This window comes from Pseudophryne corroboree, chromosome 4 (assembly GCF_028390025.1).
Source record: "Pseudophryne corroboree isolate aPseCor3 chromosome 4, aPseCor3.hap2, whole genome shotgun sequence".
NCBI lineage: Eukaryota > Metazoa > Chordata > Amphibia > Anura > Myobatrachidae > Pseudophryne > Pseudophryne corroboree.
Genome location: NC_086447.1, coordinates 200,319,117 through 200,335,308, shown reverse-complemented (window position 1 = coordinate 200,335,308; position 16,192 = coordinate 200,319,117). Strand labels below are relative to the sequence as shown.

Below are 16,192 nucleotides of genomic sequence, written 5' to 3'. Positions count from 1 at the left end.
GGCACAGGTTTAGCATTCTCTTATAGCAAAACTGTGGCACGGCATACTGAAACTTGTAATTTTACAACAGCTGGAGAGCCATGGGCGTTTCAGGCTTGATCTATAGTGTTAAATATTAATACTGTATTCCATACAGTATCCAGTGTATAAAAAGACCAATGTTTACATTAATGTCCAGGTTCGTTACTACTGTAGGTTCTTCTGCCACTCCCCCAGACTCCCGCACTTGCTCCAATGTTCGGAAAGTGGGAGATTGTGGACTGCATTTGTAAACCCCCCTCTAGAAATCCTGCGTTTGCCACTGGCCACACAGTTTGCCTCCCAAAGTTAGGTAAGGGTTCTTTGCTGATAAAATCTTATTTAAAAAACAAAATAAAACTAACACAAATACTGTATTGTGCCCCCACTTACTGTATGTCTTTATTTGCCAGCTTGGAGCCACCCCAACACCTGAGTGGATTATGTGTCACGGCAAGACCCCACTTGAGTATGTGCCAGTCCAGATCTCTCCCTTATTTGCCAGTCCAGATCTCTCCCTTATTTGCCAGTCCAGATCTCTCCCTTATGTGCCAGTCCAGATCTCTCCCTTATGTGCCAGTCCAGAGCTCCCCTTTATGTGCTAGCCAAAATTTTCCCCTTATGTGCAAGTCCAGAGCTCCCCCTTATGTGCCAGCCCACAGCTCCCCTTATTTACCAGTCCACATCTCTCACTTATGTGCCAGTCCAGATCTCCCCTTTATGTACTAGCCCAGATATTCCCCTTATGTGCCAGTACAGAGCTCCCCCTTATGTGATTGCCCCTAGCTCCCCCTTATCCCACTGTGTGCTTTTCCTGTAATGTTTACCTCCACTGATTGCACACCCTGCCATTGAGCCCTACATACAGGGTACATAATACTACTAAATAAGTGTCAGTTTTCCTATATATGCACTGGGCCATTGTATGGCTCACCTCCCACAGTGTAACCTTTGAAGTGTGCCCAACATGGCTGCCTCATCTGGTACGCTTGTGGATGGGATGAAAAGTACATAGACCTGGTGGTCTTGTTGGGACCTTACTCTGAACTTTAGGACTCTGAAATCACCCCCATTTTGTGTCATCTCTTCTAGGGGTAGACTATTCCACTCTGGGTAATACTACGCTGTGCGCCCAAGATGGCTGCTGCACCTGGTACCTTGTGAGGGTGGAATACACAAATCTTGGAAGTTATATTAACCAAAATGCCTACACCAATCATGCATTATGCTTTCTGTGTGCTAAAGGTTCTCTTTTGTGTCTGTGTGGCTGAACTATTGCTGGATTACTCAAATCTTCTGTATTATGTGCATTATTTTTGATGTCTGTAAAGCGCCTTGAGTCCTGTTGGAGAAAGAGCGCCATATAAATACAATTATTATTATTATTATTATTATTATGTGCCAGCCCAGAGCTCCCCTTATTTGCCAGTCCAGATCTCTCCCTTATGTGCCAGTCCAGAGCTCCCCTTTAGGTGCTAGCCCCTAGCTCTCCCTTATATGCAAGGCCAGATCTCTCCCTTATGTGCTAGCCCAAAGCTCCCCTTGTAGAGAGCATGGAGTAGATGATGACTAAGTAAGGGAAGGAAAAACACAGGGAAGAAGGCCCTGCTCTTGAGATCTTACATTCTGAAGGGGAGGGGCAAACAGGCAGGGGTGACACAGCTAGGGTATATAGTAGGCATGGAACAGTGGGTTAGGATGAGAGATGGCTGGGTTTGGTAAAGAAGTGGGTTTTGAAAGCCTGTTAGAAGTTTTTTAGAGAGGTGGAGAGTCTGAGGGGGAGAGGTATAGAATTCCAGAGATAGGGAGCTGCACATGCAAAATCTTGGAGGTGAGAGTGAGAGGAGGTAATCAGTAGGCAGGAGAGGTGGCAAGCAATTGTGGAGTGAATATGGCAGGCGGAAGTATGAAGGGCGATAAGGTCAACATTATAAATGGGAGAGGAATAGGTGAGGGCTTTGTAAGTAGGTGTGGGAAGCTTGAGTGGAATTCTGAAGGGGAAGAGAAGCCAATGTAGGGCTTGCAGGAGTTCTGGAATTTTTTTAAGATGGAAATGGCAGGAATGTCTGTGTGGATTGAAGGAGAAGGAGAAGTCAAGGATAACTCAAATACTAGAGGAAATAGTTGAACCGTCAATAGATAATGAAATTGTAAGGTTATGCGGAAGGATGGGAAGATGATCAGCTCAGTCTTAGATGTTAAGTATAAGAAAGTGCTGGGATATCCAGGAAGAGATAGCAGAGAGATAGTTGGAGATACAAGTGAGGAGAGCGGGGAAGAGATCAGGAGATGAAAGGTAGATCAGAGTATCATCAGCATAGAGATTATAATGGAAGTCAAAAATCCTGATGATCTCACCTAAAGAGGATGTATAGAGGGAGAATAGGAGAGGTCCAAGAACAGAACCATGGGGAACACCTACTATTAGTGAAAGTGGGAGGGAGGAGTGGAGTCATGAAAGGAGACAGAGAAGAAAGGATTAAAGAGGAAGGAGCACAGCCAGGAGAGGGCAGTATCACACAGACCGAGGGAGCAAAGGATTTGCAAAAGTAGAGCGTGATCCACAGTGACAAAAGCAGCAGAGAGGTCAAGGAGAATGAGCAGAGAGTAGTGGTCATTGGATTTGGCAGTTTCAGTGGGGTGGAGAGGACGGAAGCCAGACTGAAATGGGATTGCTGGAGTAGGAGGAAAAACAGGCAGTAAGGCGATTTCTAGACAAGTGAGGTAGTGGAAGTGAGGAGGACCAAATGAGGGCCATGACTTCATCTCCAGATACCGGGGGACAAAAAGTCAGAGTTGGCAAGATGGATGGGGAGGGTGGTCAAGGATAGGAGAAGGTGGGGTGCTGCGTGTCTGGTGGATGTGATGATGTATGGAGTCAATTTTAGATTTGAAGTAGGTGGCAAAGTATAGGAGAGTGAGGAGGAGCGTCATGGGGGTGGGGAGAGGAGAGAGTTGAAAGTTATGAAAAAACGCCAGAGGTTTGAAGACTGGAAGGACATGAAGTTTTTGAAATATGATTGTGTACAGAGGGAAAGGGCAGCACTGTAGGTTGAGAACATAATTTTGGAGTGGAGGAAGTTTCCCTTAGAGTGTCATTTCATCCACTGTCGCTCGGCGGTTCGTGAACACTTTTGTCGTTATCCAATAAATTTGGAATGCCAGGGTTGAGGTGTAGATCTGCGAGGGTGAATAGTGGTCACTGGAGCAATTGAGTGGGTCATTCAGACCTGATCGCTGCTGTGCGTTTTCACACAGCGGGTGATCAGATCCGAACTGCACATTCGTATGCATCGCAATGCGCAGGCACGTCGGGCAGCTACAACGGGCTTCACCGGCAAGCGACGGGATGGTGTGAATGATCCATTCGCACGGGCGATCGCAAGGTGATTGACAGAAAGAGGCCATTTGTGGGTGGCAACTGACCATTTTCAGGGAATGTCTGTAAAAACACAGTTGGGCTCATGCGTTTTCAGGGAGTGTGTCTGACGTCAGCTCCGGCCCCGAACAGCAAAATTCAATTGCACTGGAAGAGTAAGTCCTGGGCTGCGCAGAGACTGCACACACTTATGTTTAGTAGCTCAGCTACACATGCGATTGGACACTTGCACAGCGAAAATATACTCCCCCTGTAGGCTGTGACTATCTGAATGCAGGAAAGCTAAAAACACAGCCCAGCGATCAGATCTGAATGACGTCCTGAGTCAAGAGCTGAAGTAAGGAAGGCATTGTATAGGAAAGTGGCTTGTTCAGGGTAGAGAGAGAGAGAATAGGAGAGTAAAGTGAGTTGAGCAGGGAGGATAAGGAAACTGTGTTGAAAGCCTCAATGTTACGCTTAGTAATGGTAGCATTAGGAAGTAGGGGAGGAGAAGCAGAGAGGGATAAGTTAAAAGATCCTTAACCAGGCTTGCAGGTTTATTAAGTAACAGCTGTAAAAGCAGTAAATACACAGCAGTGTACAAGACATACGGTGGTGTTAATTAGTGGTACATATGGGGATATAACAGCATTAGGTAGTCTCCAACAGGCAGTGTACATTCTGTGTAGCCAGCAGGGAGCTTGTGGAGCTAATTGGTGGTGGTACAGTGTGTGCCTGCAGCCTTTTGGACTGTAGCAGGGCTCAGAGCACTGGGGCTGCCTCCGACTCTAATGGATGTCAGAGGAGATAGATGCGCTATATTGCTGAGCATGTGCATTCAGTAGGACAAATTTGCTGTAAGAGCCACAGCGGTTCCTAGTGCCCACTGACTCCACGAAAGCAGACAAAAACATCAGAATGCTGATTGATATCTCAACATATAGGATATACTGTGGGGATAGTGGTACTCTATGGCAGTGGCAACGCACAGGATTTTTAGAGGGGAGTGGGGGGTTCTAAATGCAGTCCACAATCTCCCACTCTGCAGAACATTGGAGCAAGTGCTGGAGTCTGGGTGAGTGGTAGAAGAACCTAGTAACGACCCTGATCATTGGTCTTTTTATACATTGGAAACTGTATGAGATACAGTATTAATATTTAACACTATAGATGGTCTATTGCACAGGTTCTCAAACTCGGTCCTCAGGACCCAACACAGTGCATGTTTTTGCAGGTCTCAAAGAATCACAAGTGAAATAATTAGCTCCAATTGTGGATCTTTTAAAATGTGTCAGTCAGTAATAAATACCCCTGTGCACCCGGTGGGTGACCTGGTAAACGTTGACTGTTTGAGAACCTATGGTCTATAGCAGGGCTGGCCAAACCGGTCCTCGAGATCTACCAACAGTTCATGTTTTCTAGGCCTCCTGGAGATCTGTAGAATTGTCAGTTAGGAATGAATGCACTGCAGCACATCTTAATTAGTAATGACTACACCTGTGCACCAGCTAGGTGGTCTGGAAAATGTGAACTGTTGGTAGATCTCGAAGACTGGTTTGGCCAGCCCTGGTCTATAGCACAGGTTCTCAAACTCGGTCCTCAGGACCCAACACAGTGCATGTTTTGCAGGTCTCCTCACAGAATCGCAAGTGAAATAATGAGCTCCACCTGTAGACCTTTTAAAATGTGTCAGTGAGTAATTAATACACCTGTGCACCTGCTGGGTGACCTGCAAAACATGCACTGTGTGGGGTCCTAAAGACCGAGTTTGAGAACCCAATGGTCTATAGCAGGGGTGGGGAACCTACGGCCCTCCAGCTGTTGTTGAACTACACATACCAGCATGCCCTGCAACACTTTCAGCATGGCCAAATAACAAAACTGTAGCAGGGCATGCTGGTATGTTTAGTTCAGCAACAGCTGGAGGGCCAAAGGTTCCCCATCCCTGGTCTATAGTATAGGTTGTATCAAACATTTAAATAATATAAACAAGTGGTCAGGAAAAGGTTAAACATACCATAATAAATAAAGACACACACACACACACACACACACACACACACACACACACACACACACACACACACACACACACACACGAACAGTATTGTACTTTCTAAGCACACTTTCCCCCACCTAATGGTAAGGTTCCTGTCTCTTCTTCCTGAAAGCTACTCTCTGGTCCAGGGCACTGATTGAGGGCTCAGATCCCACACACACAGCAAACTTGGTAGAAGAAGCTGCTACCACTGGGCATGTGCAGCAGCTCTGCTCTGTACCTTAAACGGTTTCAGTATGATATACCGGAGGCCGGGATGCCAGCTGTCAGTAGATGTGGCGGCAGCTCTAGGAATCAAATACCATTACTATTATAATTTGAGCCATTTGCCAAGAGGAGGGGCCTGGAAACCCCCTGTGTTTGTCTATGTGTGGGGATGGTCTTCAGTTACGCTGGGGTAAATGTAATAGCCTGCAAGATTTTGGTGATTTAGCTTATAGATTTAAAGCGGTTATAATTTAAAAGGCAAAGCCAATCTGGTTTTCCTTTTTACATTTATGCCACTTTAAATCTAGCTGCCAAATGAAATCTTGCGGCTGTCTGCAATTCACAGGCTATTCCATTTACTCCACTGACAAATAAAACCTGAACTGACATCTGGATATGAAGGTAATGCATAATGGGGGTGATTCAGATCTGATCGCTGCTGTACATTTTTGCACAGCGGACGATTAGCAATAGACTGCGCATGCGTATGCACCGCAATGCACAAGCAATTCGGCAAACAATAATAGGCATCACCGGACAGCGACAGGCTGGTGCGAACATTTTGATCGCACGGGCATTCGCAAGGTGATTGACAGGAAGAGGCTGTTTGTGGGTGGTAACCGTTTACTGGGAGTGTCAGGGAAAACGCAGGCGTTCCAAGTTGTTTTCAGGGTGGGTGTGTGATGTCAGCTCCAGATCCTATCATCCTGTTCTGATCGCACTGTAGTAGTAAGTCCTGGGCTGCGCACAGACTGCACACACAAGAAAAATCATTCAATGGTGAGTGAGATGCAAACGGATTTGCAGCTGTCCGTTGACTGAGGCACTTTTTGCAGCGCGACGTACACATGTGATCACACACTTGCACGGCAAATATACACTCTCCTTGGGCGGCGACTATCTGATTGCAGGACTACAATTTTATCAGTCCAGCGATCAGGTCTGAATTACTCCCAATGTTGCTACAAATCAAATACCTAGTGCGTATAATACTAGTAATAAAAGTATTACAAGTCACCCTGGTCATGGGTGATGTATGAGTAAAGTCTCTGTTCCACTAGAGGGTGGTGTCCCACCTCTCTTTGTTGAGTCTATAGTAAGTGTGATTAACTCCAATTAAAGTCTCAGGGGAAAGTATTCACAGTCTAGGTAAATTGATGTAATCAGGTAGTGGAATTGAAAAAGGATTTTGGGAAGGCGGAAAGGACCCACGTCATTTCCGGGGTACCCCTATGCAGGTCTAGACTAGGTGGAATCAGCAGCAATAGTTGGCAAGTGAACTCCGGACACTCTGTCTCCACCGGTGTCCAAGCTAATCGTGATGAAGCGTGGGTACAGGCGCCCTCCCTATACCTAGAACTCCCGGGAGTCAGTGCAGTCTCAGGTGTGGGGGAAGAGTCACCAGCTTCGAGCCCTAAGTAGGACTGTCCGCCATGCCCAACCCCTTACCTTACAGACTCTTACCTTCTCCTCGCCACTGTGTCCCCACATCCGCCTGCTGATCCTCTCCGTGTCTCCTCTCCGATGGACGTTTCCGGTCCGAGTTCCTGGTCATGTGACCTTGTGGTCACAGTTCCGTGCACAGACTGTCTTTCCACACCGGTGTTACTTGGTTGGGCCTGCAAAGATAAAACTGAAGTTTGTTATAGCTGTTTGTTCTCCTTGTCTGTATGAAATGCGTCTCCTATGCGTATCAACCCGTTAGGGTCTTCGTCAGGGAGTCTCACACCTACTATAGACTCAACACAGTGAGGTGGGACGCCACCCTCTAGTGGAATAGAGACTTTACTCATACATCACCCACGACCAGAGTGACTTGTAATACTTTTATCACTAGTATTATATGTACTATCTTTTTGTAAACCTTTTCATTTTCATTTATAACTTCTTCTCTTTTCTCTCCCTTTTGTCACCACAACTCTTTCTTTTTCTCTTTTCTATATTTGTGTACAATTACTTTTAAATTATATTTCTACTAATAGGAAGTAAAGAACTTTAGTGAATACAGGCTCATTTCACCTCATTTCCTATACACATTTTTACAGGCGCAATTGCATATTCCAATATTCTCATTTAACTCTAGGGAGGAATTAGAGGTAACCTCCCATTTGCAATTTTGCTGCCCAAAACAGTAAACCAATATCTATGAGCGCGAAGTGTAACTATCAAATCAAAAACCTGCCATCAGTCTATCAAGTCCAAAACCTGCCATCAGTCAGTATTCACCACAACATGTGAAAAATGTATTCTCTATGGCTACATTACAGTGCTTACTTATCTTTTTGTTATTCACTTGTTCTCAGGCAATGACTGAAGCAATTGGAAGCAACCTGACATTGAGCCGACAAGAACTGGAAAGTCTTATTACTGAGGTGAGTATCACAATATGAGGGACACTAAGATTTGCCATAAACATATTAATCTTTTCCTTAAATCACAGCTACACACATGCTGACCTTCAAATACAAATTGTGGCGCAGAGGAGGGCGGGGGGACGACTCTTTACCCGGGCATGGGCCTGTTGCATACCTCCCAACTGTTCCGATTTCCGCGGGACAGTCCCGTTTTTTGGGGACTGTCCCGCTGTCCCACCCGCGGACCGCAGTGTCCCGCGGTGGGGGGGCAGTTGGGAGGCTCTGTCTCTCGCTGCCCTGCTTAGCAGAGCAGCGTCTATTCACTGGAGTCAGAGGGAGAGAGGGGGCAGGCCAGCAGCTCACAGAGCGCTGGGCATGCCCCCTCAGTGGCAAAAATGGGGGCATGGCTCACAATCGTGGGTCCTCTGCGAAGCCACGCCCCTTTTCTTAGGCCACACCTCTTTTTCGGGAGCGTGTGTCCCTCTTTAGATGGAGGAGTAGTTGGGAGGTAAACTGTTGGAGGGTCCCGACTGATGATCTCAGAAGTTTTTTAAAGGGGCATTCATTTACAAGGCAAAACCATGCGGCACTGCAGGTGGAGCAAATGTAACATCTGCAGAGAGAGTTAGATTTGGATGTGGTGTTTAAACCAAAATCTAAATTGCAGTGTAGAAATAAAGCAGCCAATATTTACCCTGCACAGAAACAGTATAACCCACCCAAATCTAATGCTCTCTACACCTGTTACATCTGCCCCACCTGCAGTGCATCATGGTTTTGCCCAATTGCTAACTTTTTTTGGTTTGCTAACAAACCTGAGTAATCCCCATGATCTGTTTTCACAATAGAGTACATGACTAAAGTAAGAAGTTATTTTTAAAGCATTTTATTGCTGTTGCTTTACTTGCCCTGAACCCTCTAATGCTGGTCACACATACTGGAATATTGTAGCCAGTGCCAGATTAAACCCTGTGGAGGCCCCTGCGCAATCAAAATCTTGGGACCCCCCTGGCAAATTATCTCCTAATACATTTGTAATTTTGCAAACCAACAGTTTTACTAAACCAATTTTATTACATAAAACAAACATTAAGAATTATGAATGTTATTAAACAAATGAACTTTCGTTAGTAAACAAAAAATATTATTCATTAATGTAAAGTTTTCTTTTCTTTGAGCTGTTTTTTTTCTTCCAATCTTTTGGAAACAATTTAAGAAAGCTTGATTGTAATTTTCTGTGAAGAACAAATCAATATTATTTTGATCCGTTGTAGCGGGGCCCCTAAAAAGCACCTGGCCCTTAGGCTGGTGACTACTTTGCCTATATGGTAATCCGAATTGAGCAAATTCAGCTATAGGGTGCACATTTGCATCTGGCTAAAACATGTTGCATATTGGAGACTATACTGCACGGCTTTGCATGCAGCTCAGAAATATTGTAACTGCAATTTAGAGTTAAGTTAGTGAGCGACCCCATTCCCAACTCTAAATCTCCCAGCATCTTTTTCATTTGGTTAGGATCCCAGGGGTTGGGACCCCGGCTGTCAAAAGACTGACGCCGGAATCCCGACACTGTTCAGAATGCCTGCATCAGCATCCCGAATAGGATCAAAATGTTGCGCCAGCATCCCGACAGCCGGGACCCCGATCGACTGACTGCCGGGACATCGGAGAGGTAAGTTGCGGGGAAGTTGGGGGGGGGGGGGTGTATGGATAGATTTAGGCTTCAGTGAGGGGTGGTTAGGGATAGGTAGCCCCGTGGAGGGTTAGGTCAGGCTGTAGGTGGGGGGGGGGGGGGGAGTAAGGGAGGATTGTGGTTAGGAGGTAAGGAAGAGAGACAGACGTACGGGACACAGCGCCGAGGCAGACGGCTTGTAATGAGTCAGTGGGACTCTTTACATGCCGCTGGCTTTGGGCCCCGTGACAGCGGTGGATGGACGGGCCATCTGAGACTCGTGGGGCCCTAAGCGTATGCCTAGGATGCCTAGCGGTAAATCCGCCCCTGTCTGACCCCCATGCAGTGCACATGGTTTTGCCCATCTGCTAACCAATTTGCTGCTACGATCAGGTCTGAATTAGGCCCCTAGTTCAAACTGCACCATGTGTATTGTCCCTTGCGATGCGATGCACGCTCCCGTCTAGTCCATATCTCAAGGCAAAATAGTATGTGCATGCAGGTAATTTTGTACTACATCGCATATAGGCCCTCATTCCGAGTTGATCGGTCGCAAGGCGAATTTAGCAGAGTTACACACGCTAAGCCGCCGCCTACTGGGAGTGAATCTTAGCTTCTTAAAATTGCGACCGATGTATTCGCAATATTGCGATTACTAACTACTTAGCAGTTTCAGAGTAGCTCCAGACTTACTCTGCCTGTGCGATCATTTCAGTGCTTGTCGTTCCTGGTTGACGTCACAAACACACCCAGCGTTCGCCCAGGCACTCCCACCGTTTCCCCGGCCACTCCTGCGTTTTTTCCGGAAACGGTAGCGTTTTCAGCCACACGCCCCTGAAACGCCGTGTTTCCGCCCAGTAACACCCATTTCCTGTCAATCACATTACGATCGCCGGAGCGAAGAAAAAGCCGTGAGTAAAAATACTTTCTTCATAGTAAAGTTACTTGGCGCAGTCGCAGTGCGAACATTGCGCATGCGTACTAAGCGGATTTTCACTGCGATGCGATGAAAAATACCGAGCGAACAACTCGGAATGAGGGCCATAATAGTACATTGTAGTGTATTCAAAATTGGATGTAGTTCAAATATCACCATGTGTATACTCCAAATCACATAGCACACATTATATAAGCTCAAATCGCACCTAGCACAAATAGCACCATGTGTGGGCACCTACTTATTGCATGTGCTATGGCACCACAGTGACCACGTCCACTCCACTGTCTCCAGTTTGTTCCACACTCCACACAGTCTGGTCCGCTGTCCGTGGAGGCTGGCAGCCGCACTGTTGAGTGATCATTCTCACTGACTACTCACTCTTTCAGGAGGTCACCCACTGACTGGCGTGGCCAACAGCTGTAGCCAGATTTCATGAGACTCACTGCCGCTGAGTTGATCTCATGGACATATACTGTCCGGACTCCAGTCTGGTGGATTTCCGGATTGTCTGGAGAAATCCTGGACAGTTAGTTACCCTACTCAATGCATAAAAAAAGAATAATTTGTGTATAAAATCTCAGTGATACCTGGTACCTGGGGGGAATGGATTCAGAGGAATTCTCATGTTTTCGTGATTCAGTGTAGGGATTGGCCAGAAGGTATATAATTGCAGTGTAAAACAATAAAATATAGGTAGGTTTTGCTGTGTTAGGCACAGGCCATGGTTTTCTGTTTTGATTGCATCCTCATGTCATAACTTTTCTCTTCTGACAGAGCTCATTTGATTGCTTCTTACAGTGGGCATTCCAGAATATGACTAGGTCCGTGACATGAGTCATCATCCCCTCAGTTCTGCTGCAGTTACACTGATCTCTTATTATGCATTCTGCTTTTAAATGAATTTTATATCAATGAAAGAAAGATGATGAAACCCTTCCAATAAAATACTTCAAATAAATAAAGAAATAAGTCATCAGTTTGTCGCTGTCCTTTAGATTAAGGGCCTGTTTCAGATGTGGACAAAGTTACTATCGCTGCTGCTTACATGGAAGCAGCAGCAATAACAGGATGCGGCGGGGATACCGGCAGATGGGGTCCCGACGCATGGCCACAATGCTGACGCCGCAATCTCGACTGCTGGCAACCCAAACATAAGTATGCCGGAGATTCTTAGGTTTCAGCCATGGGGGATAGGTTAGGTTTAGGCACCCGCTGGGTGGGTTAGGGATAGGCTACAGGGGAGGGAGGGTTAGGTTTAGGCCTGGGGGGGGAGGGTGTTAGGGTTAGGCTGCGGGGGGTGAGGTGGAGTGTTAGCGTTAGTCTGCGGAAAGGGAGGGTTAATGTTAGGAGAGAATTGGGGGAGGGGGAGTATACTTGCCTAGCCCCTGTCGGGATTGCCTCCACTGAGGTGCTGTGACATCCCAACTGCCAGGATATCCTATCACACCTGCAACAGCCTCCTGCTGCATTACTGATCTGAGCTGTATCCTAGGGCACAGTAACAGATCATCTGTGATACCATCGCCTGGCTGCGTGACCCCGAGCTGCCAATAGACCACAAAATCTGCGTCCTCTAAAAGAGATCCTAGGCTCATCCCTCCCTGGCAATGGCGGAATCATGCCTCCATTTTGATAAATGGAGGCTGTCACCACCCCCTCTCCGCCCCCAAGTGGTGACAGACTGTCAGTCACTGAAGGTTTGATGCCGTCCTGCATCTGCTGTTGCAGTCCCATACTGCACATGCATAGTACAGGTTCAGCGGATGCGCACAGTACTGAATATTGGTTGTTGGTCCATCGGGACCTGAATAAGGCCCTAAGGATCAGATTCAGTTAGCAGCGATGTTTACCATGTGGGTAAAGATCTAGGTTTTACAGCCATAGCTATTCTGCAATTTACCTGCACAGTAAAACCACAGCTATTGAATGTTACCCCATAGATTAAAGGTTAAGTGCCCAGAATCTATGGGGTACCCCATGTATTATGCCCCAGAGGGTGCATTTAACTCGGACTTTTCATCGCGGCTCTTGAGGCTGCAAGGAAAAATATGTATTAAATACACCCATTGGGGCTTAACACGTGGGATAGGGGTACCTTATTGAATAGCTCTGGGCTGAGATGATTGAATTGAAATTGAATTTGCCCCTAAGTGCTCGTGTAGCGTAACTACGGGGCAGGTAACTGGCACGGTCAGGTTAGCTTCCTTACAGGGCTTTCACAGCTGTCTAACTCGGGCGTTCTTCTCATTTGTTTCTTGTAAACGTTTCTACCAAAAGTTGGCATCAATTAATATTCAATGGTAAAAACATTACGGAACAGCTATGGTATTACTTCACCAAACAGGCCGTTATCCTGAAACACACATCCACATTGGCTGGATAATACCTAAGACCAACCTTTATGGTCTCATGGCATACCATCCGAGAGACATGACATGTGATTGTTTTTTTTGCTGTTTAAATATGTGCATGTTAAAATGTTTTTATAAATTAAAATCATGAACTAAATATGAATAATATAATTATATGTTAAAATGCAGACATTTGCAAGTAATTTGTTTAACTGATAAATAAAGTATAGCAAGTAAGTTTGTTGTATGAGTATTTCCATTGCCCATATAGCGCTATGACACATCCAGCCTGGTATCGGTGCACAAAGGAGTCACAGTAGCTGGACTGTTTTTAGACTGAACTCAAAGGAAGAAACTATAGTAATTTGTGACCTGGCTGTATCCTCTGCCATGACTGCAGTTGGAATATAATGGTCAGCTATCTGCACATTCCATGTCATAGAGGTTATCGGTACATTTTTGTATGACAGCCATATTTAGCACCAGAATTTGAAATTTCTGAAGTGGTTTAGTCTTCGTAAGAAACAAGTATCTGCTGACGAAGACCACAGGTCCTGCTCGCCTACTATCCCGAAATGGCCAGAGGCTCCCGAAAATTAGGTGGTGCTCCTAGCCACACGGAAGAGTGGGCAAGTTTCCAGGATCTGGCCTCCAACCGCAGCCCAGCTTCCCACTTGCCAAATGAAGTGGGTGGCCCCGGCAGGCGATGACACAATTTTCATTGTATCATGTCATCGTAGCCATGCCCCCTGCTTTGCAATGCTGGTAATCTCGGCACTGTATAGCGGAGTGTGTGTGGGGTCATGATTATGTGATCGCACAGCCACACCCCCCTCCTCCCACCTGCACAGACTATTTAGCCAAGTAATGCCCCCAGGCCGCCCCCTATATATGCCTCCCCCCATCCCCCTGAGCCACCCCTAAGAATGCCCTCTTAGATATCCTATAAGCATTTACACAAAGGTCATAGGTGGTATCAGCAAGTGTTAGACAATCATAACGCCGGCACTCAGCATGTTGACACGAGAATGTCGACAGGGTCTAAAAGTTGACATTTGACATGTTGACACTAACATAATATCATCATGTTCAATATAAGAACAGTAAAAATGTTGACCATACTATCAGGGCCGGCAAGAGAAATCTTGGGGCCTGGTACACCAATTTCTCCGGGGCCCCCCACCCTGCCTTGACTCCCCCCCCCTTATAAAGTACAAAGTCGCTGTAAAAAAATTATATATATATATATATATATATATATATACACACACACACACACACACATATACTGTATATATATATATATATATATATATATATATGTAACGATGTGTTAGTGAATACATGGAGGATAAGTTATTGTTCAAATTCAGATGATATATTTATGGTAAAGTGTATTATAATAACTTATATACATATATGTACTGTGGCGAATTGGAGGGCACGAGGGTACTCCCGGGACTGTTCTGGAAGCCCTCGCGCCGCTGAAGTGGTGCAGGGGGTAACGGCTATACTGTGAGAGCGCGGCCGCACGAGCCGCACAGCAGGGGAGCAAGAGTGTGGCGCAGCAGAGGACCGTGAGGAGAGAGGACGGGAGAGATCGGTGGGTGAGGCGCCGGGACCGTAGCTGTGAGGTACCTCAGTGATCGGCGGGTTCCACTGCGGGATCCTGAGCTCCGGAAACGTCTCCTCCGCTTATGGTGATTACAGCTGCCTGTACTTCGGCATCAAGGGGGAGAGAAGGACTCCATTCACAAGCATTCTTCTGCAGAGCCGCCCCAGGGGAGGAGTTGTGTGAAGGAGGCTAAAGATCTATAGGCTCCAGGCAAGGAGGTGTGAGTACCTGCTATGATGCCTCATAATAAGGAGGATACAATAGAACCATCCACCCATTATCCTTGTCAGTGTCAGTGACAGTTATTATAGCAGCTCAGCTCAGGGGGAGAAAGTATATTGTCGAGAGGATATAGCACTGCATACCAGGGACCAGGCGTTATTGATGATAATTATGCACACCTATGAACAGGAGTCATTGAGAATAATTCTGCAAAAGGTGTGAGAGGTAAAGCCAATAAAGCCCTACACATTGCAATTCACCAAGGAGTGTAGTAGATCCCAGAGCGACATCTGAGTGGTCCGCCGAGGGATACCATGGATAACATTATTATAGAAGAGGGTATACTCTGAAGAGCCATAGCCAGGGAAAGAGGAACTTACCGAAATACTCATATACGATTTTGGCTGCCCTACCTACCCCTATAAGTGGTCGTTGAAAATTGCCTTTATATCTATTGCCTTCTTAGTAGCTTGTCACTCTATGGGAACTGACATCTTGAACTCATTCCACTATATATAGGTGCGAAGCACTAGTTCGAGGGTAGTGTATAGTGAACACATCAACCCCATACATCATTAAGAGGAGGTTCCTCCCCTGTGGATCACCAACTGTAACTGCTGCTAGCAGATATGCGATAAATAATATTGCTGACACTTAGCGGGACAGATTCCGGTCGGAGACCATTTTATAACTAGGATAATAGCCGAAAGGTAGATACCCTATATAATATTCGTTGGATATATAAGTATTCTTCTCATCGCAACGGACTCAACTAACAGGCAGCATATTCGACTGGGCCCCAACGTGCGCACCAACTAACCCAACCCTCAGATGGTAGGGACAGTTATAATAAACATTGGTATCCGTGTTGAGCCTAAATGCTAACGGTAATCATTTGGTCCTGGGGTTTTGTTTTTTCAGTATATAACCAGTTTTTTTAATGTGTTTTTGTAGTGCATGCAGATACTATTGTATACACAAAAAGTATATTGGAATTGAAATGTTTATAGTGAAGTCGTTATAACCTTGAAATAATATAAATACTAAAAAAAAAAGTGTTTGCGGGTGTAGTCTTCATATTTACTGTACTTACCTGTTACTCGAGATTCCGGAGAAAATTCCTTGTGAAGGTCTGAAAGAAAGAAAGAAGAACCTAGATAAGGTGAGAGTGAAACCTACACTGTACTATTCTTAAGGTATATCAAAATCATTCACCTTTCATATCCCGGGCTTTCCCAAGCTAGCCCCAACACAGCTTGGGTGGAGGCACTCTGTACCAGTAATTATAGGTAACCCAAGGGAGTAGTTAGTCAAAGGGGGTTACATTTGGAGGCACTGCTGAGATCCCGACAAAAGATAACACCTTTATGAGATACTTGTAACTCGTTGGACC

The 16,192-nt window shown here is 45.8% G+C and overlaps 1 protein-coding gene across 1 annotated transcript in view; it reads left to right on the top strand.

Annotated features, from left to right (window-relative positions):
- Positions 1–11,835, top strand: part of LOC134909180 (autoimmune regulator-like) — a 154,910-nt gene extending 143,075 nt beyond the window's left edge. Inside the window, exons 12-13 of the mRNA XM_063915752.1 lie at positions 7,946–8,014; positions 11,386–11,835. Coding sequence (XP_063771822.1) covers positions 7,946–8,014; positions 11,386–11,445 — 129 coding nt within the window. The 3' untranslated portion in view covers positions 11,446–11,835. The remainder of the gene's footprint in view (positions 1–7,945; positions 8,015–11,385) is intronic.
- The last annotated feature ends 4,357 nt before the right edge of the window (positions 11,836–16,192 follow it).